At 31.2% G+C, this 23,807-nt stretch overlaps 1 protein-coding gene across 3 annotated transcripts in view; it reads left to right on the top strand.

Annotated features, from left to right (window-relative positions):
* LOC143197881 (calpain-B) overlaps window positions 1-23,807 on the top strand; it is an 88,396-nt gene that overhangs the window by 20,226 nt on the left and 44,363 nt on the right. For all 3 annotated transcript variants that reach the window (XM_076406661.1, XM_076406659.1, XM_076406660.1), the window contains exon 2: window positions 7,460-7,737. In XM_076406661.1, coding sequence (XP_076262776.1) covers window positions 7,489-7,737 — 249 coding nt within the window. In that variant the 5' untranslated portion in view covers window positions 7,460-7,488. The remainder of the gene's footprint in view (window positions 1-7,459; window positions 7,738-23,807) is intronic.

The raw sequence follows: 23,807 nt of genomic DNA on the forward strand, positions 1-23,807 counted from the left end.
AAGAATTTTGAAAATCCGTCCACAATTGACGAAGAAATCGGTGAATATACATAAAAAAAATATACAGTCGAACATAGAACCTCCTCAATTTTTGAAGTAGATTAATAAATAATAGCTTTTTATCGTATATAAAGAAGCCAATGATACTAGAGAGTATCAAAATTAACCGAGTACTGACAAGCATTCGCAGGATCTAAGCACTTATTTCAAAAACTATTAATAATTTTTATATACATGCTATAAAAGACGAAATTAAGAAATTATGACGAAGTTAATATTGAAAATGTTAGCGCCAAGTCGTGATTAATCCAACATGATTTATGTATGATGTATTATAATGCTAACGTCGTCTTTGATGACTTGGTGATATACAGATGTAGACAATAAATATTAGTAAAAAGTAATTATCACTGATAGGGTATCCTGTTGACCTGGAACAAGGGTTCGAGAGTCTATCGTTCAGCGTCTTCGAAATCTGTTCAAAATCTAACATAAGACTAGTCTTTTCAGTAAGGATGATTAAATTTCATTTTGTTTTAGTAGATTGTGTTTAACCTGTTTTTTATTATCCTGCTGATGACAAATCACCAAATTACCACTTACATGAATACCATGTTCTACCTTATTATGAAAATAAGTGTTTGTTTGGACCCTAAAACATCACCTCTGTGTTAATAAACACAACTTAGGTATATGGCACAGCGCCAATCCACACGAGGTTCCCCCTAGCAATGAATCCAGAAAAAGTTACTGTTTGGTGCGGATTTTCGGTCCACGGCGTCACTGACCCGTAGGGTTTCGTCATGTTAAATGGCGAACGTTACAGAAAGATGATTAACCGATTTATTTTGGACCAAATTGAACAATATGACTATTAAAGGTTTTGCCAGATAAAACCACAACATCTGTGCATCATATACTGTATAATCAGTGTGCTTATTGATATTTTTTTGTTTTAGATACATTTATATTAGTAATAACAATCAGCAATGTTAGTAATAGCAATCCCACAAAACCACTGTTGGTACCATTTTGTAATAAATATCTTCTAAGAGATATTTCTATAATGACATAATCAAGTTTAGTTTTATTTATAATGTATATTTTATAGCACAATATTGTCTATATTCGTATATTACATATATTGAGTTTCCAAGAAAGTGTATATTTCAGTAAATAAGTTTGGGGAAAAGTGAGTGGTTCAACAGTGGTTCCTTAGTGGTTCAATAATCTGTCCAGTGAGAAATAGGCATCTTTTATGATAACTAACATATACAGGACATGTAGAACTATATACTAATTGCATTTCATTAAGTGATTTTCAGTGTATAACTATACTCTAAAGCCTATCCATTAATCAGATCGGATGACATAAACATTTTAGTCTACTCATCTCAGTATCATGTCGCGCATTTTATTTTAGCCCTAATTATCAAGGACATTGTTTAAATCGTTGAATGATTGCTACATTAAACTTGCTAGCAGTGCCCAATAGTTGGATAACATATGACCAAATGGACTAAGCATTGATTCGTATGCTAATTTCGATTTTCGCCTGATAAGCCGATACATTTGATATAGTTTAAGTCCTAGTTGCTCTCGTTTTGCAAGTAACATATAGGCTTCCAAGTTGGACGTCGGTCTAGATACATACCAAGACATTTAGCATCTCTGCCTGGGATGACAGACAATTATTGATATTCAATGGTGAGCATGTTATATGCAGAATAAAAATTACATGGGTACGTTTTGTTTCATTCGCTATATTTTCAGCCACAGTTGCCATCCTTGGATCATCGTCGTGTGATATTAAACTGCCCTATCGTCTGCCGATTTTGCCACAGTTGTAGTTTTTGTGGTGTTACTAATAAATGGCATTAAATCTCATATATCTAATAATGCTTATTTAATGAAGTTGTATTGTAATGCATTTAAAAAGTAACAGATCACAGAACATTTTAGATCTTAGATTCGGTTACACAGTCAAAGTTTATCGCAAATGAATGGGTGTCTAGGTAGTAATTTTTGTCATATTTTGTATTTTTGCTTCTTGCTATGAGATTTCTCAATAAGTAGTTGAACACGGAGTTTATCGCAAATGAATGGAAGTAGATAGTAATTTTTGTCATATTTTGTATTTTTACTTCCTGCTATGAGATTTCTCAATGAGTAGTTGAACAAGGAGTTTATCGCAAATGAATGGGAGTCTAGATAGTAATTTTTGTCATATTTTGTATTTTTACTTCCTGCTATGAGATTTCTCAATAAGTAGTTGAACACGGAGTTTATCGCAAATGAATGGAAGTAGATAGTAATTTTTGTCATATTTTGTATTTTTACTTCCTGCTATCAGATTTCTCAATAAGTAGTTGAACAAGGAGTTTATCGCAAATGAATGGAAGTAGATAGTAATTTTTGTCATATTTTGTATTTTTACTTCCTGCTATGAGATTTCTCAATAAGTAGTTGAACAAGGAGTTTATCGCAAATGAATGGGAGTCTAGATAGTAATTTTTGTCATATTTTGTATTTTTACTTCCTGCTATGAGATTTCTCAATAAGTAGTTGAACAAGGAGTTTATCGCAAATGAATAGGAGTCTAGATAGTAGTTTTTGTCATATTTTGTATTTTTAGTTCGTGCTATGAGATTCTTCAATAAGTAGTTGAACAAGGAGTTTATCGCAAATGAATGGGAGTCTAGATAGTAATTTTTGTCATATTTTGTATTTTTACTTCCTGCTATGAGATTCCTCAATAAGTAGTTGAACAAGGAGTTTATCGCAAATGAATGGGAGTCTAGAAAGTAATTTTTGTCATATTTTGTATTTTTACTTCCTGCCATGAGATTTCTCAATAAGTAGTTGAACACGGAGTTTATCGCAAATGAATGGAAGTAGATAATAATTTTTGTCATATTTTGTATTTTTACTTCCTGCTATGAGATTTCTCAATAAGTAGTTGAACAAGGAGTTTATCGCAAATGAATAGGAGTCTAGATAGTAGTTTTTGTCATATTTTGTATTTTTACTTCGTGCTATGAGATTCCTCAATAAGTAGTTGAACAAGGAGTTTATGGCAAATGAATGGGAGTCTAGATAGTAATTTTTGTCATATTTTGTATTTTTACTTCCTGCTATGAGATTTCTCAATAAGTAGTTGAACAAGGAGTTTGTCGCAAATGAATGGGAGTCTAGATAGTAGTTTTTGTCATATTTTGTATTTTTACTTCGTGCTATGAGATTCCTCAATAAGTAGTTGAACAAGGAGTTTATCGCAAATGAATGGGAGTCTAGATAGTAATTTTTGTCATATTTTGTATTTTTACTTCCTGCTATGAGATTTCTCAATAAGTAGTTGAACAAGGAGTTTATCGCAAATGAATGGGAGTCTAGATAGTAATTTTTGTCATATTTTGTATTTTTACTTCCTGCTATGAGATTTCTCAATAAGTAGTTGAACAAGGAGTTTATCGCAAATGAATGGGAGTCTAGATAGTAATTTTTGTCATATTTTGTATTTTTACTTCCTGCTATGAGATTTCTCAATAAGTAGTTGAACAAGGAGTTTATCGCAAATGAATGGGAGTCTAGATAGTAGTTTTTGTCATATTTTGTATTTTTACTTCGTGCTATGAGATTCCTCAATAAGTAGTTGAACAAGGAGTTTATCGCAAATGAATGGGAGTCTAGATAGTAATTTTTGTCATATTTTGTATTTTTACTTCCTGCTATGAGATTCCTCAATAAGTAGTTGAACAAGGAGTTTATCGCAAATGAATGGATGTAGATAGTAATTTTTGTCATATTTTGTATTTTTACTTCCTGCTATGAGATTTCTCAATAAGTAGTTGAACAAGGAGTTTATCGCAAATGAATGGGAGTCTAGATAGTAATTTTTGTCATGTTTTGTATTTTTACTTCCTGCTATGAGATTTCTCAATAAGTAGTTGAACAAGGAGTTTATCGCAAATGAATAGGAGTCTAGATAGTAGTTTTTGTCATATTTTGTATTTTTACTTCGTGCTATGAGATTCCTCAATAAGTAGTTGAACAAGGAGTTTATCGCAAATGAATGGGAGTCTAGATAGTAATTTTTGTCATATTTTGTATTTTTACTTCCTGCTATGAGATTCCTCAATAAGTAGTTGAACAAGGAGTTTATCGCAAATGAATGGGAGTCTAGATAGTAATTTTTGTCATATTTTGTATTTTTACTTCCTGCTATGAAATTTCTCAATAAGTAGTTGAACACGGAGTTTATCGCAAATGAATGGAAGTAGATAGTAATTTTTGTCATATTTTGTATTTTTACTTCCTGCTATGAGATTTCTCAATAAGTAGTTGAACACGGAGCTTATCGCAAATGAATGGAAGTAGATAGTAATTTTTGTCATATTTTATATTTTTACTTCCTGCTATGAAATTTCTCAATAAGTAGTTGAACACGGAGTTTATCGCAAATGAATGGAAGTAGATAGTAATTTTTGTCATATTTTGTATTTTTACTTCCTGCTATGAGATTCCTCAATAAGTAGTTGAACAAGAAAACAACTAAGTAATATATTAATATACTAGTTGCGGTAATTTTCTAAGGTTTAAATTTCAATCCTGTATCAAGTATCTTCGCGATTGCTATAATTTATTGAAAATTATGTGTCATAATTGTTCTAAGATGTGAGAATAATTAAAAGTCAAACGGAACTAAACTTGGCGATAAGTGTATGATTTTAATTGATCTGATATTTTACTTCTTATTTATTTTTAATAAAAATTAATTCATTTTTAAGTCCCTTCGTTTCTGTTTAAATACGTGTAAGTGATGGACACCAGCAAAAAGAGCATGCACTATAGTTTACTGTTTTCTTTGTTAAAAGCGAAAATGTAAGCCATGCAATTGAAAATATGAATAGTGTGCATGCTTGTCATATTGTAGAAGTCAAGCAAGCCCAGTTTTGGTTTGCGTCGTCGAAAATGTGAATCATACACTATGAGCTGCTCCCATACGGCCAAACTCTTTATTTGAATCTGTACTGGCAATAATTTGACCATCTGAAGGAATATAATGCTCAGAAGCGGGCAACTTTGGCCACTAATACAGGAATTAGGTTTCATCAAGGTAGCGCCAGGCTAGGCACATCGATAGCGACCCTCCAGAAGCTCCGGGAGCTTTGTTTGAAGGTTGTTATGCATTCATTTTATATTCCGGATTCGCCACCAAGAGATTGCTACCTGTTATTATCCATAGATTACTATTTTGCCGGTGAAAAAAATCGGAGAAAGACACTGTTCCAGTTTTTATCAAGGGATAAGGGTTTTTATGAGAGGGGCATCATGGATTAAAATGGCAACAAGTTAGCGTACAAAACTATACATATTTGATCTAAATCGGATCTGTGATAAATGTATTTAAGTATTTAAGTTCACTTAAATAATGCCGATACTGAAAAACCCTTTCGGAATGATCAGTTATAAATAATTTCTTAATTTTACTATTTTCATACTGTTTAATTTAAATCTCTAACAATGCAACATTTTCTTTTAGCCAGTTTAATTCAGTTTGTAGATATTGGCGTGGTAGGTTCAATTGGAATTGCAATGGAAGATATGTATTTCAGTTCGTTATTATTTTTATGTTCATTCTTTCACTTAACGAAATAATATGTTTTTTTAGCATCGTGTTTGAACATGCTCCTATTTTTATTTATTTCATGCTATATAAAATTCGAATTTTATAAATGTTGTCTCCGGTTGTTTACATGCATTACCTTCAAATAAACAACAAAAACATCTCCTATTCAAAAATCCCGTACAAATAATAGATGTTTACCGAAAAACTTAAAGCAAATGTCTATCAAAAATTATATTTAATTAGTTGTAACTAATTAATATCATAGTCATTGAATTATTGAATTTATTTTATCGCTTGTTTGATTATGTTAACTCCTGAATATTTTTTCATTAATAAATTTAAAGATGTTTTTTGAAATATTCAATAAATTACTAGTTTTTTATCATTAATGATCTTTTATCGTATTTTTTCATATTTTATAATTAAATCAAAGTCTTATTGTGTAGTGACATTTCGGATTTTTTTCACTCTATTATGATTCTTAGTATAGAGCACTATTTCAAGGCACTCGTATTTTGCACTGTTTATAACTAACCTAACTGTTCTTTATTATTATGTATTCACTTAAGATGTGAAAATCAAAGGTCAAGATCTGGTTATTGTTTTTTTTGTTGTGATAAGAAATCTAGTAAATCAGTGATGACATGTAATAGACCAATAAGTAGGATACCTATTGAATGGTAATCACTTGTATTGCCTGTCTTAGTTCTTTACCTTTAGTTGTTTTTGTTGAATTATCTACATTGCCAGTCGTTTTGTTTTTTCGCTCTTTTGCTACACATTGCACATTCCCTATAGCTGCGGACTGTCTCCCTTAAACAATTTGCACATCTAGCTGGAATATACTTGTCTTTTGTGAAAGTGTTTGTGTTCGTTTTCTTATACTTGTCATCTTTTATATTGTGGATTTTTTTGATTCCTTAATGTTTATACTTTAATTTTCTTATTATCGATATATTGTACTCCTTGTCTGATATTTTGATGTCTTCTGTCTTATTAAACTTTATAATTTACTTTGTTTCTAATCATTTTTTAATATTTTTGTATTAATTTTTTTCTATTATATCCTTGTTTAGTTTTTTCGCGAATGTTTAGGGATACCGAAACCATTACTTTAATGAATTCGGTTGTCTTATGTACACATGACATATGATGTTCATATCGTATGAATGTTAGAGCTGTTCATTAGCCCTCTCATTATCTCTGCTCGGTATTATACTTCTTTATTGTTGTTAATTTTGATCTATTTATCTTTATTATTTTAACTCCTTATTATAGTCTTATATTCATCATTAATTTCATTTAATATCCTTTTGATTACGATTTATTTTATTGGAGCCACTTATTTACTGATACAAAGTTACACATGGCCAACGGAAGTTTGGACAGGAATATAGGTTAAGGTGGAGATTAAATATACAGGAAATGACAATTGAGAAAGAAACATATAATGTAGTCAGAGAGTTTTGTTATGTGCTGATGTGTAAAGAACATGTTTTTCCTTTACTTAAAAAATTGCAAATAATGCGTTAAAACCCATGATTTTAGTATATCTCAATCAAAAAAAAAAATGTTTCGAATATATGCATAAATGCGTAAAGCAAATGAATAGGTATTGTTTGAACCGCAATTAATGTTACAGAAGCTCTCGCTAAGGAACTTTTTGTGGTGTAAATACATATTATATTTAATAATTTGCGATTTTTTACTTAACTAACTATGGAACTAATTAACCATTATATTTTATATGCAATGTTGTTAAAATACTTAATTTTACAGGAATAATAATAATTTTTATAGTAAAGATACATTTTTGTTTTTTTTTTTCAGAATAAATATTAATTCTACACTCGCCCAACATGTATCCTCAGCAACCGATGGGTATGCCTATGCCTATGGTTTACCAGCAATACCGCAATGCTTACCCAACTATACACTACCAACAGCCACCTAGTGCAGCTAATGGATATGGTTGGCACGGGAATGGTTATGGGTGGCAGCTGGATCCAAAAGCCTGGCACACTGCCCCTATATATCCAACCATCGAAGATGAAGTAGTAGAAGAACCCGTAATCCAAGTTGAAAAAGTTCAAAAGCAGAATGCTTGGGTAAGATTAGTTGACATTATTAATATAACGTATATATATATAGTCTGTTCAAAGTTATTTTGTACATACGTCATCTAAATTTGTGACATCAAAACGTCGCAATGTAGCCGCATCAACGTTCAGTTTGGCTTTAACATATAACAAAATTCTAATCTCAATAAAATAATTGAACAAAAATTTTACCAAATATAATTAAATTTAACATTATAGTACATCTAAAAACCACAGTTAATTATACAGCCTGACTAGTGCAGTAGAAAAAGTACAAGTGTCAGTCAACAAAATCTACAAATGGACGAAAGATTTGAAAATTTAACTTAACAGCTCCAAATCTGTTCATGTTAATTCTGCATTGCGGCGAAATAATAAAAACAATTATATCACTCAATGGATGCCCGATTCCTTAAGCAGAATCGGCTAAATACCTCGGTATCCATCTTGACGGTAGATTAAATTGGAAACATCATATTAGACAAAAAGCAAAACACATTAGAACCAAAATAAAACAACTATACTGGTTAGTAGGAAGGTATTCGCAACTTGCTCTAAAATCAAAGAGATTGATTTATCAGACAATCATAAAACAATTTGGACCTATGGGTGCAAATATGGGGTTGCAGTAAAAATTTAAATCAACTATCCAACGCTGTCAAAACAAAATTCTCCGATTAATTACCAATGTCTATCGCTACGTAACCAACGAAGAACTGCGCGATGACCTGGAAATCAAATGGATTTGTGAAGTTAGCCAAGATTTCGCCTTAAAACACGAAAGAAGATTACTAAATCATACTAACGCGGAAGCAATACAACTATTGGACAACGCGCAGGATATCAGAAGATTGAAGCGAACCAAAGCATATGAACCTATATATAGTGTATAGCTTTAGTGCAAACTATGGCTTAAATAATTTTATAATTGAGGAATACTTATTGATGTATTTATCTCGCACTCGTCTTGATTGTGAATTAATCCAAGTACAAATGAAATGTAGGAATAAATTAATTTATAATTAAGATTGTACTAAGCATATTTAATGAAGATGTTATCAAAGAAAAAAACAGAAAATTATACAGCCACAATAGTTTATAGGTTGGAGTTATAACCTCTTATTACTATTGCTTTCAAGAATTTTGCATACATCTGACAACCGGACGACTTTGACAGACTCATTCGTTTGCGTGTTTGAACTAATCAGACAGCACTGTGTCTTTTTTTTTTAGCTAGAATAGAATGAGAAGGAAAATATTTTCTGATTCTAAAACGAATTGCGGCAGGCAATATATTAAACATATTGATGACGTATATACAAAACAACTTTGAATAGACTATCTGTAGTCATTATCACAATACTAATATAGAATTAGTTTTTTTATAATGACTTATTATTTTGTTACTTCTGTGAATTCTATTAAAATAAGCTAACAGGGTTTTTTCTGAACTTATTGTTTTGGATAAGTGATTTTATTCAATTCAATCATTATTAACAAATTATTTTCAGTATATCGGTCGAAATTTACTTCTCGAGAATTATATCCAAAGCGCGTATGTTTTAGGCACTATTACAACGTATCCTTTTGGAAAAGTCCTGTTTTCTAATTGCATTGACACATAATTTTATTAAAACAGCTATCCCTTTCGACTTTGGAATAATGGTTCTTTAAATCATCAAATAAATTTTTATTCATGTTTATATTTACTTCTTATTTAAATATCTAAATAATTTATTATCTGAGATAATTTATAAAACTTTAAAACCTTATAATAATTAAAATTATTGATTACTCTGATATTCTGATCGAAACTAGAAGAACATCTCTTAGTAATATGATGTTTTAGTGATTATTAACTATTTTAATGTAATAATTAACCTTTTCTGTAATAATTAATGCAACAGATATTTTCGGATCCAGTTGTTTCGGTAAGTAATTTTCGTAAGTAAGTAAGTAAGTAAGGTTCGGTAATTTTGAATCAAAACATTAAATGAACTTCCAGAATTCAATATTCAATATAACAAAAGTATCATATTTGTCTTACTACATATGGTGTAATTATTAATTAGTAGTAAGTATTATATTGGTTGATCATTTTTCGATGGATGAAATTCTAATTGGCTCACATTGTTAGTTTAATTGACTTGAGTATTAAATAAACATCGAGATAAAAATATTTATGTTAGCACAGTCATCATATATTTATATATAGCTTATCACAAATTGTAAATGAGTGGTTAAAATCGATTGTATAATTTACACAAATTGTAATTTCTTTTTGGAAGGGCAAGAAGATGAACATTAGTGAGTTGATAGTTGAGATTTTTAGAAGTAATTTCAGTTTTTTTTCCTGTATAAATTTAAAACACTTTAGGGTAGGTGATGTGGCTCGGTGAATGGAGGTAAAACGAAATGAAACAGTGGTGTTTACATTATGTAACCGTTATTTATTGGCTATATAAAAAAATGTGAAAAATAAATGATAAAACGGATGGCAGTGGAGTTACCTGTTGACGACGCTTGGGCAGTCGATGGTGGCACGTCTAAACCAAACGCTAGTCGAGTACTGAATGAATAGAAATACCCTTCAATAACATCCCAGATAAACGTCTCGGGGTTGCTGCCAGCTATTCGTTCTCGGGTTCTAGTTGGCGCTGCTGGCACCCCGCCCGTGTTCGACATCTGGGATTGTATTTCTGGGTATTTTGTAGACCGTATTCCACGATGTAAAATTCGACATGCCTGAAGGTCGCTATAACACTAATCAATGATATATGTGTTGGACAAAAAATTGAACCATGTGAAGCCTCTTTTGACTTTTTTTACAGAAACTGCACTTTAGTTTTGGAAAAGAAAGTGATAATGCTATTATGAATGAATACTTATTAAAGCAATTTCAGTATAGATTTTCTTATATATAGAATTTAAACGCTAATAAATGGTATATGTGCCATTTGATGGATGACCATGATGTTGGTTGATGATCTATTGCCACTTTTATGATAAAATTATAATTTGGCCCGTGAAGAACTTTCCGATACCTTTTCGAGGTCTGAAAGAAAAACTGAACCAAATGATTGACAAATCTATTGATTTTTTGTCACTTTCCTGGTTGCGGAGTTGGTTGCGTTTAATGGGCGGAAAACTGAACCCAGTGATTTTCACCATTAATAGAGATTGTTTTTCAGAAGCCGAAACAAATGTTCACAACAACTGATAGTAGAGAGTCGAAATAATGGTTTAGCGAGGTCTGAAACATTTCCAATTCCATCATTTAACCTTTCACCACTTCATCATCTCCTTTTTTCCATCAAAATGAGCTGTTTAACCTCTTGTGAAGCTTCTCTGGGCTTTTGCCGCATTATTATCGTATAAAAATTATCGGTCATATTATAAAAAAACAAAATTATTAAAAATATTAAAACCGAAATACTAAGTAAAAGCCTGACACCCGCAAGCTTTAAATATTCTCAAAGATTAGCATTGCAATACAACATTATTATATTAAAAAGAGTGACTACGAAACACGTTGTTATTTGCTAATAACAACGTTGTTATTGCTATAATAGGCACTTTTCTAACATTCCGGATTTCTTAATTCCAAAAAAACAAAGCATTACGCCGCTTTATCTTTTTTGGTTATAAAAAAATAAAACTAAATCTAGTTTTAAGAGACTCAAGAATATACTCAACTAAATATTTACAACTTCCTTAACTAATAAATATAATAAAGGTATTTTGTTTATTATTTTTATCATAGAAAATAATTGTATCATGAACTTAAAAAGATTTAGGCATAAACTTTAATTATATATTAATTTAATAAGTTTAACAGTTTAGTATTTATTTTTGGATCCCTACAACTGACTAATAATTATTACTAAAGTGGTCGTGGTAAGTATCTACAAGCAAGTTAATAACCATGTCCAGTGTGTTTATCCAGAAACTAACCTAGTATAGTCGCTGATTTTCAATCATGTACGTATAACGTAACCACTTATTTTTCTCATCAGTGGTAGATGTCTGAGGAATTGCGTAGAATGCATTAATTTGTACTTTATTAGAATTTGTTACACGATAAATCCGTATATAATAAAATGTAACATCCTAAGTACCCACTTAATGTTATCTAGTATCTAAGCAGTTATTTTATATCTGCCGTCAAAAAAAGTAAGTAAGTAAGGTTTGGTAATTTTGAATCAAAACATTATATTGGTTGATCATTTTTCGATGGATGAAATTTTAATTGGCTCACATTGTTAGTTTAATTGACTTGAGTATTAAATAAGCATCGAGATAAAAATATTTTACGATATATTAATAATACGAGATACGATTAATAATACTTTATACGATAAATGCATATATAATAAAATGTCTAAGTACCCACTTAATGTTATCTAATATCTAAGCAGTTATTTTATATCTGCCGACAAAAAAAGTAAGTAAGTAAGGTTCGATAATTTTGAATCAAAACATTATATTGGTTGATCATTTTTCGATGGATGAAATTTTAATTGGCTCACATTGTTAGTTTAATTGACTTGAGTATTAAATAAGCATCGAGATAAAAATATTTTACGATATATTAATAATACGAGATACGTTTAATAATACTTTATACGATAAATGCATATATAATAAAATGTCTAAGTACGCACTTAATGTTATCTAATATCTAAGCAGTTATTTTATATCTGCCGACAAAACAAAATGAATTTCATAATATCGGTTCTATCTTTCAAGTAGCAAGGAAGCTAATTACACAATTTTTGTATGTTTCAATAGATTTCAAAAGTGCAGCAGTGGCACATAGATGGCGCTACTAGAACTAAATTTATATGTTTTTTAATTAGTCCTAACGCTCAAAAGATGCGTGTGTAAATTTGACAGCTGTCGGATAATTAGTTTGTGAATTATAGCATTTTGAGTGAAGCAACTTTTATTATTGCGAAAAAAATTGATAAAAAGGAACTTCGCGTCTTGATAAAATATTGCTTTTTGAAGGAAAAAATACAGTTGACGCAAAAACTTGGCTTGATGCCGAGTTTCCGGTCACTGCCCCAGGAAAATCAACCATCAAGGATTGGTATGCTACGTTTAGATGTGGTGAAATGAGCACCGAAGACGGTGAACGCAGTGGACGCCCAAAAGAAATTGTTACCAACGAAAACATTTAAAAAATCCACAAACTGATTTTAAATAACCGTAAATTAAAACTGAATGAAATAGAAGACACTCTAAAGATATCAACTGAACGTGTACATTATATCATTCATGAATATTTGGGTATGAGAAAGCTCTGAGCAAAGTGAAGTTGATGATTCCGACCTGTGTTTGAAGATAATCAAGCGTAATAAACCCGAGTTTTTGCGTCGATATGTGACAGTGGATCAAAAATGGTTCCATCTCGCTCCAAAGCGTGGGAAAAAGCAGCAGTCGGGATGCGCATGGAATAATTTTCATTGACTACCTTGAAAATGGAAGGACCATCAACAGCGACTATTACATAGCGTTATTGGGCCGTTTGAAGGACAAAATCTGGCCTCCAGCGACTATTTCCTGTTCTCAGATCTCAAAAGAATGCTTGCTAGGGAGAAATTTTCGTCAAATGGAGAGGGATCGCCGAAACTGAGGCGATTTTGAAGCAAAGGACAAATCGTACTACAAAAATTGTATCGAAAAGTTGGAGGGTCGTTATAATCAGTGTCACCCTTGAATGGAATTATGTTGAATAAAAAAGTCTAATTTTGTCAAAAAAATGAGTTTTACTATGGTAGGCCGGGGACTTTTCATTTTACCTGTTAGTATAATAGAGTATACGAGGAAATTTAACACACTCATTTCTATTTCAACTGGCCTTGGTTCATTAATCAAATTTAATATAGATATAAGTAAAAAATTACAAATTTTATTATACAAGGTAACGAATCCCATATCAGTTTACTTCCCAAAATCGAACGGAAGAGCCAGCTGTTTTTTGTTGTTAATATTCGCTGTTATTCAGGACAAGGGGATTAGTGAGTACTATCCTCTTGTAATAAAGAACAGCAGCTTGATATAATAAAAATTTCGCGCTGACCTTTCTTAAAATGGAATTAAATGGGAAACTGGATATTATCAAATGAGGTCGAATAAGTTTCAAGGGTATGACCAAATAAGTATGTTGGCAATATCGATCAAAAAATGCCGTGACTAAACACAATACGTGTGTTTAATTACGGACATTCGTTTGTGCTGATGATGATGAAGATGATTATACACATCGGAATTAACGTTTTCATTATCTAGAGAATTTTATTAATATATTACACCCTATTGTATTAGGCCGGCATGAAAATAATTTCGGTTTTATATTAACCCATTGGGTCGAAAAAGTTCATTTGAGTTTTACGGTTTCATGTTTATAATAATTATCATTAATTTTCGGGGTTGTCTTTTTTTCTTACTCTATTACTATTTATTTTAAAGATGATTAAGTTTTAAGGTTTTAAAAACAATTTTAAATAAATAGAAAGTTACAGATAATTTAAATTACGAGGTGAATGATTTTATTTTGTAAACTGATTAACGAGAAGGATTGATTCTAATGCAGCTGTTTTACGATGAGCGTTCAATAAATTGGTTACTTTTCAAGATATGTTTAGTTTTTATACAATGTTCCCAATATCATGATTCTTATCATTTTTAACTAGATTTAACTAAAATAAATAATTTCTCAATATTTCGGAAATGGGAATGTTTTTCAATTTTTTATTGAAGTCTGAAAAACCCCAATGGTTCAAAAACTAGTTGTTAATAGTAATAATAATTCTTTACGACTTTTATTTCTATTTCTTTTAAACATTAATGTGAAAACCTCTATGAACACCTTTACTTAATTTTACTATCACTATTAGCATTTCCTTTTATAAAAAGTGTTGTGTTATGGCTTTTTTCATTCTTTTGAACGTTAATGAAAATACAAATTTTCTGTTGTGTTATCTGTTGCATAATATTGGTAATAAGAACGAAAATATTGACGATATACTCATACAAATTTAAATAATACTTTACTATATACTTTACTTAAAATCTTACTTTTATTTTCTTATACTTAGTATATTGAAGAATTGTTAAGTAATGTTACATGCAATATTTGAAAACTATTTTAATTTTTTAAGGCTATTTACAAAGGATTTTCAAAGGGTATTTGAAACGATATTAATTAGAATACACTCGTTAAAGCTTTATTTAATATATGTTGTTGTTTTTTTCAAATAAGTTAAAAGTGGTATTAAATTCGGTTATTTAACAGTTTCCCTCATCTTTAAACAATAGTTGTTAACAATAAGCCAAGTCATATTACATTAAAAGCTTAACAATATAATTATGGATTATAGCCTCCATATTGGCGGGTATAAAGTAAATTTTAGCTGTTCGCATTATAAATATGTCACATTTTGATTGATGGTTTTTCGATTGATGTAATATAGTCCTCACAAACACTGATTTATTAGTTACAGAAGTAGATTTAAAATATTAAATGAAAAACCAGATCATATTTAATTTACCACAAATTATGTAAGTTTGTGGTTAAAATAAATTATAGTTCCTTATAACTTATTTTTATTATTTTTAGATAAAACCTAGGAAATGCGAACATTTTGCATAAAATAACAGTATTATTGCTTTTTGTATATGTCTGTTGGAGATCATACTAGAACTCAAATATATCCATGGAGTTACCAATAAAAAAAATCGCAGAATATGTGTGAAGAAAGCAAATGTTTCTGAATAATGGAAAAGTTTGATTGCATAATATTCGGAAAATATGCAGTTTCTAAATTTCCCAATAAGAGAAATTCTATAATTATAATTTTTAAGTTTTAAATACCGGGTATTTTTACTAGCACTAAACAAATGGATTTCTTAGTAAACAGTAACATCACTCTTGAACAATTGTTGTTAGCAATAGGTGAACTCAAACTGGATTTAAAGCTGAATTGAATAACGTAGATTATGCACTGTTGGAGCTTTTAACCCGATTTTCAAATATTTTTTCTACACTTTGAAATATAGTAAAGCAAACGCATATTACAAATACATGTGTATTTCTGTGTTCTTGTGCAAATTAATCTGCAAAAATTTAATTAGGTTTAATGATTTATTTATAAAATAGCATTACATATTGAATAGAAATGTTGAAGATTAACATTACAAATAGTTCAACTTGCGAATTTAGATGACAGTGAATTTACATATGGTGTCAAGTGAGAATCTACTTCTTTGAGCTTGATGCTGATTACTAAACTGACGATAAGATTGGTAGATTCGTACGATTTCTGATTTGTTACAATTGCTTGTTTGTGGTGCAGACCTTATAAGAAGACTCTGGACTTGAAACGCCTAGACCCTTGATTGTGTATACACTGTTAGAATAGTGATATTTGTTATATTTTTATGATTAATTGAAGATCCGTCAGTCTCTTCGATTTTTTAGGGTCGTAAAATTCGTCGTTCTTTACGTCGGTCGTCACATCCTTTATTTTATATTATAAACTTTTTTAATCCATCTTTAGCCCCAATTCAATAGATTAAATAATATTAAATAATTAAATTCAGTAGACAATAGATTCAATCCTAGTACGTTATTGTCGGCTAGCTAAACTCTTAGTCCGCATTGCCACCCGCTGGGTCGAGAATACAGATTTGATCAATACATCTTCTTCGGGTTCTTCGAGATGGTAGAGAATATTAAACCAAAAACACCTTTTCCGGCTGTCTGACCTGTTGACATTTCTAAGGAGAGAAATCCCATTTTTCGCCTATATACTTTTCATCTAACCAGTTGCTTTAAAGATTCTATAAATATTCTAATAAATGATCTTTAATTAATTTGTTAAAACCACTCAGAATAAATTCCACCAGTTAAGTTTGCCTTGTTGTATATGGTACTTTTATACAGTTACTTTTTTACAAAGTTAATTTTAATTGCATATGATGCTTATTCCACTGAAGACTCCAAAATATTTTTTAAAAATACAAAATATTTACCCATACAGAATTACTAATATTTCAAGGTTATGTTATTTATAGGTCTTACGATATGGCGTTTTACATCAGACAATTTTAAAATATTTTATTGGCGGCGCCTTCCTTTGTTGCAGCGTGGAAACTTATTTGTTAAACATTTCTTAGGTTACCCCTCGACAAATATACATTTTTTAAAACAAACTCATCGGTAGTGTTTCTAAAATTTATATTACAAAATGTTTTAGTTTGAAGTATATTATTTTATATACATTTTAATCGTCTGTATACGCAAACTTGACGATACTAAATGGAAAACTATTATTTTGTGTGGTAAAATATCGAAACCACAGGATTTAAATTAGGTTGATTTATTTAACAATTTTTACTTCGCATTTTCATCGATAGATCGATAGGTATGCAAGCACCTAATAAGACTATAATATTTTATGTAAATATATTGAGATATTTCAAGTAAATTATAACTACAGTCTATCCAAAGTTATTTTGTACATACGTTATGTAAATTTGTGACGTCAAAAACGTCGCAATGTTGCCGTATCAGCTAGTTTTAGTTCATTTTGGCTTTGACATACAACACATTTCTAATAACTGTTATAGAATATAATTTATTTCATAATTACAGTAAATCTAATGCATATATTATCAAAGGACTTAAAACTAAATTAAGCACAGAGTTATAATAGTTTGTAGGTTAGGCTTGCGTTTGATTATATTTACATTGAACTCTTCCCCATACCACCTATGAGTTCTAAGCGCGTTTGTAGTTGTATACCCTGGAGGCCTAATCCACCTAATTAACAATTGTATATCCAAGTAATATATTTTACTTTCTTTAGAGAGCATGTTTATTTTTTTCGCTTAATTCCTGTTTTCTTCGGTACAGTGTTTCCTTGTAAAGACATTTTGATATTACTGTATTTTCCGTCGTTTGTTCTGTTAATACCTGTATACATCTTCCTTAATGCATTTGCCATATTTGCAAAGTAGTTACTATTCTTTCTCTCCTGACACATTTTAACCAAATACTCATGTATATTCTGAACAATTACACACATATCTGTGCACCTAAATATTTTACACTCTACAATAAGATTTTCTACTGTTATCATATATTAATTATATAATCACCTTTATTTTTTTCCTTTATCATCACCCTGCCTTAGAAATTGGCAACATTGAATCATATCATATTCACAAAGTTTCATTCAAGTGAATAAGTAACCTGTTAATTTCCAATCTATCTAAAACTTGTTCATAATTCCATCATTTGTCAATTTCTTCTTCAATGTCTTCTTATCGAGTTCATCCAAACCGAAGCTGTTATTAATCACTCCTGCTTCCAGCATGAAGTACTACAATATATATGCAATGGATTATTAATAAATGTTATGACTATTAATACCTAGTCAATTGTTACTCCAACATTTACCTTTTTCCATCCACTTTTCATAACATGTCATAACACTATTTCTATTATCATCTTGCCATGAGTGACCCAGATAAATTGAAATAATAAGCCTTCTTTCATTTTATTATATGCTTTTAAAAATTGTATTCCTTAATCCGTATGTTCCATTTGATCTTGTAGCGACCTTGAGGCATGTCGAATTTTACATCGTGGAATAACGGTCAACAAAGTACCCAGAAATATAATCCCAGATGTTGAACACGGGCGGGGTGCCAGCAGCGACAACTAGAACACGATAACGAATAGCTGGCAACGCCGAGACGTTTATCTAGGATGTTATTAAAGAGTATTTCTATCATTCAGTAACCTACCATTGTTTGGTTTAGACGTTCCACCATCGACTGCCCAAGCCTTGTCTCCAGGTAACACCGCTGCCATCCGTTTTATCTATTTTGTATTTTCCACATTTTTATATCACTTCAATAAATAACGGTCACATAATGTAAACACCACTGTTCCATTTCGTTTTACCTCTATTCACCGAAACCCTAAAACCTCTTCGATACTTTTAAGACTAACTATTGCCATTGAAATACAATTATTTCAATGGAAATAGTTATATTATGTTTGTATTGAAAAACTACTGACTTAGAAATCGCAGCAAAGTTATATTTAATAGTAAAAATGCTTTCCATTCTAACGAATTTTACTGGCAAGGGGGGTCCTCCATTATCTCGTTCCTGTTGAAAGTCTGATTAGAGCGCAATCTGTTCTGTCTGGCTTCGGAATTTTCAATCAGAGTAATAATAAACAGTGATTTGAAATTTATCAAAACGAGCAAAGCATTAAAATAACTACCAGTTTACAAACTCTTATCACTATTGTTTTGAAGAATTTTGCATACGTTTGACAACCGAACGACTTTGACAGGCTAGTAACCACGTTCGAACTTATCAGATAGCATTGTGTCTCTTTTTAACTAGAATAAAATGAGAAAGAAAGTATTGTCTGATACTAAAATGAATTTTCAAATTGCGCTAGGCAATATATTAAACATCTTGATGACGTATGTACAAAAAACTTTGAATAGACTACATACTGTTACAGAAGCCAGTGTTTTTGGAGTACGAATGATTCAGCAAACATAAAAGGAACATTTTTAAATATGAATCGCGGAAATGTGAGAAATCGTAATGACTGTAATGATGTAAATAACGTCACCAACGGTTAACGTCTTTGCCTAGGTCATTGTCTACATTCCTTTGTTTCCGCATATCGTTTTACAATAAGAAATATAATTGAGCCATGTAATATTTGCATCCATATAGTATAGTCTTGTCTGTTGGGAAAATAATTTTCTTTTAATAAAATAAGAAATAATATCGCTTCAAGAAGCCACTTAAATGCATAGTGATATTTTTTTTTAAAATGCAATAATAGAATTAGATAAGTAATACACAATTATTTTGTAAAAAAGTCTCGGTATTTAAATTTTCTTAATTTATAGTAATTTTTAATAGGATGTGGTATTAAATTCAAATAGCTTAGTAAAATAAAGCAAGTCATTTGTACAACTTAATAGTATATTAGTTACCTTTTTAGTCGAAAAGTGGGCAGTACTATGAATAAGCTGTTAAAAGAGCATTAGCCTTTTAAACGTAAATGGTAATATAGGTATTTAACATAGATTTTTCTAGTCATAACTTTCTTATTAACACTGTGTTATCTTTGGGATCTTTTAAATTATAAATTTGTCATACAATCGAATATTGTTTTTGTCAGTGTAGATTTTGTTTTATGACCTCTAGATAGAACAATGCTAAAGAATGAATTATTGCGTCAACAACTATTCGTACAGTAATGACGCGAAATAAACATAATAGTAGAGATACGTTATAACGATTATAAGAAAACAACAAATCGTCTTAGTCATCAGTATAATGCATTCGTAGAAAACCGAGTATCAAATAATTTCCATGTTATTTTTATTATTCCATTGAATTAGATATAATGTTTTGTTATATAATGTATAATTATTTTTTTAATATTAAGTAATATACTAAAAGTCAATTCAATTTTGCATTTATAGCAAAGTTATTTTGACAAAGCTTTTCTTTAAATTGATTTATTATTAGCTCTTTCTATTCGATACGTATACTCCATTGAAATCCATTTATGCGGTTGCACGACAAGATCCTGTTTTTCGATGATAAATGTAATATAATGTATAATAAATGTAAAGGAGTAAGGATGCCTTTCCTTAGAGATACTGACATTTCTCGATACAAGTCTACGAAATTCTGAAAACAAACTACAAAGTCTACACATAGTTTGACACATTAAAGGTGACCAGCTAGATCCAAATGGTATTTTACTAGTATCGCTTCAGATTCAGGATAATTGATTTTGCGAGCGACAAAGACCTTAGGTTACCACTGGTATCGTCGCATATGGTTTAACTACCGAGATTGATGGATGGGTAGGGATTTAATTAATTAATTTCCGTGTTGTAAGGTACCAAGATGGAACCTCACACTGAGCATGTTCGTGAAGCTTTTACTGAACGGGATGCCTGACTCGAGATGGGTGTTCGTGTTTTTCACAAAGCATGGGGCATTGAGTAATGCGCGAACTTTTTTCTCGAAGACGTACTTGTACCATACCTGTGTTCCGAAATGCAGACTGAACGGACAAACATTTTGTGAAGAGTCTCTTTCTGGGGGATTGGAAGTTTGTTTTTTCAAAAAGAAGTGGTCAAGGGTTGTTATACCCGCCATTGCCTTTGCAAATAGCGTATTGGATTTGGACTGACCATTGGAACCTGCGGTCGAATTGGAGATCAAGGTATGATACCTACTGGAGACAGGGATAGGAACTTTTTCGATTTGGAGGCAGTATGCACGGAACTCCTTCCGACGATGGAACAGAATAGCCCGAGTTTTACTCAGGTTAATCTAATGAACTTGTACCACATACTCGACTGGTTGAGTTGAGCTTGAAGTCTGTTACGGATGGCGTCGAAACTGTATCCGGTAGTAAAGAAAGCTGTGTCATCTGCATAAAATCTGCGGAGATTCGCAAGGCTCTCCATTACCCCCTCGATTCTTTCGAGAGGAGAGTGCACCGCCGATCTTTAGTTGAAAGGACCTATCTTCGAAGTATGAGTGAATTAGGGAAAATAGGTCAACCGCTAGACCTAATCTTTTGGCTTTGAAGATTAGACCATTGTGCCACACTTGGTCGAAAGCTTTGGATACTTTTAGAAAGATGGCTTCAGTCTTACGACCTTTTCGAAGTGCCTGATTAACGGTGGCTGCGACACGAGCAGCTTGATGAGGGCTTGAGTGTTTGACATGGAAACCGAATTGTTCATTGGGAATTATGTGATGCGCTGCTGTTGAGAACATGTAATATCGCTTTTTCAGCAAGTTTGGAGAGCGAAGTAATCAGACTGATGGATGAGTCTACACATGCGAATTTCACTATTCTAGAGTAATTTTATATGGAAAGCGTGCCAACATATTTGAGCATGTTACTGCATGCTAAGCTCAAGTGGAATGAGCAGGATAGGAAGAAAAGAGCAGTACTTTTAATGAGGCTCAAAAAACGTAGTGGTTGGACGACAATCCAAGCTATATATTAACACTTTTATTGTCTAAAAAATTGAAGCCAATGTAGACCTACCATGGACATCTATGAGGTTGTATAAAGAAATCTAATAGCAACATAATCCAAATATATTGAAACAAAGTTATTCGGAGTACTGTCGGTGGACTACCACATGTAGTTATTAGACTACATTATTAGAAAATATAGCACATCCAATAAAACAGCCAATACACTGTTGCCGCTTCAAATTTGACAGCCAAAATAGGTTTTTTGGTGTGTAGTTGTTTTAATATATATTGCAATCTTTCGCGCCACCTACTATGTAGAGTTCCATGGGCGTTTTTATGTAAAGTATACCCTGGATATCCCAAATTTGGATCCATAGTCATCTGGTGGGTCTTAAATGCAAAGAATAAACCGTCCTGTTCGAAAACTTCATGTAAAAGATTTTTTTAAAGCTTATCGTTATTTATTTTTAAAACCTTTTCTGCGTTAGAGCCGAATCCTTTGGAAAGTAATTAATTTTATTGGGACCTTCACATCCTGGAAAATAGCATTCATATTATGATTTTGCATTTAGACCAATAATATTTCCCTTAGACATTAAAAAAATAACCAATTATAACCTGTCACAAAGATATCACAAAATTTCAAATAGAACGAAAAAAAAAAAGAAATCTGTAATCTTTTTACCTCCAGCTCTCTAGTGATTCGGGCAGCAAAATATGGTTACCGGTGTACCATTATGTTCCCATTCTATATATCTAAATTTTGTAACCTAATCATATCTAATTTCATGTCAGATCAATATTTGTCATTGTAAAAAAAAACTGTTTGTCTAGTATGACATAAAAAGTTTTTTTATTCGAAATTTAAACATATTTTTGTTTTTTTTTTTTGTATTATGAACTATGTGGGATGCGTTTCTGAATCGTACATCTGAGTCGTGTACTGGTGTTGGTGTTAGACAACAACATTTCGGCCGTCGTAAACTGGATATAGCTTCTGTAGAGTATCAGAGCTATATACACAAAAACGTACTGAGTTATTTGGATCACTATGCCATGCAAAGCAAAAACGGAAAACCAAGAAAAGGATGCCCTAGTAACAAAAACAAAACCCCATTAGTGGTGACCACCAAAAATGACAAGAATTTTTGCCCAATCTATCTGAAAATAGATACATCTACCAAAGGTGACTCTTTAAAAGAGAAACCAGGGAAAAGCAGTGGATGCGAATGTTTTTCTAATCAAAAGACACAAAAAGCGAAAGTACCCCATAACGCGGATAAGAAAAAAGAACAATCGGGCCCAGAACTTTATAAGAATCTACCAGTAAAATGTCCAGTGAACATCAACCAAATAGCAAAGAACAAAAAAGCAAAACCAGTGAATAAAAGTGAAAAAATTATAAACAGTAATCAGAAAGACAAAGAAGATAAAGTGGAACAAAAGACGAAGACAGCCAAAAAATTACCCGTGCTTATATTAAGGAAAAGGATCGTTCCTAAGAAAGGAGAAAGTTTGTTAGAAAAGTCCGCAAATGAAAAGAGCCTAAAAGATACGAAAAAGGTTGAATTATTTTTGGTAAGTGATTTGATTTTTTTAAAGAATGTAACATTAAACCACCAAACTTCTACCAAACAAAGAAGGTTCTCCGCTCAAAAAGCCGCATTGCTTAAAAAATAGTATTAGTTACTTAAAACAAGATTGAATACTTTTATTCATGTATTATTGAATTATTTAGTGTCAAACGTGAACGTTCAAAATTGCATTTTCGGCCTTTCTTACTTGAACTTGGAAATATCTGCTATTGAAACCTATAAAACTAAAGCCTTTAGCTGTAAATCTTTAGTTAAACTGAAGCCTTTAAAAACTTATGGTGATGCTGCCCTGCCATACCCCAATATTCGATTTTGGTTTCAATGATTTAATGTTTTGAATGTCCTGGAGGACCAAAAGAGTTCGAAGACAAGTAAATTATTTACGATTGAAAAACTTCAATCTTGGGAAAATAAAGACAG

The sequence above is a fragment of the Rhynchophorus ferrugineus genome, unplaced genomic scaffold, assembly GCF_030347505.1.
Source record: "Rhynchophorus ferrugineus isolate W39M unplaced genomic scaffold, kcgeb_rfMv2 rfM6, whole genome shotgun sequence".
NCBI lineage: Eukaryota > Metazoa > Arthropoda > Insecta > Coleoptera > Curculionidae > Rhynchophorus > Rhynchophorus ferrugineus.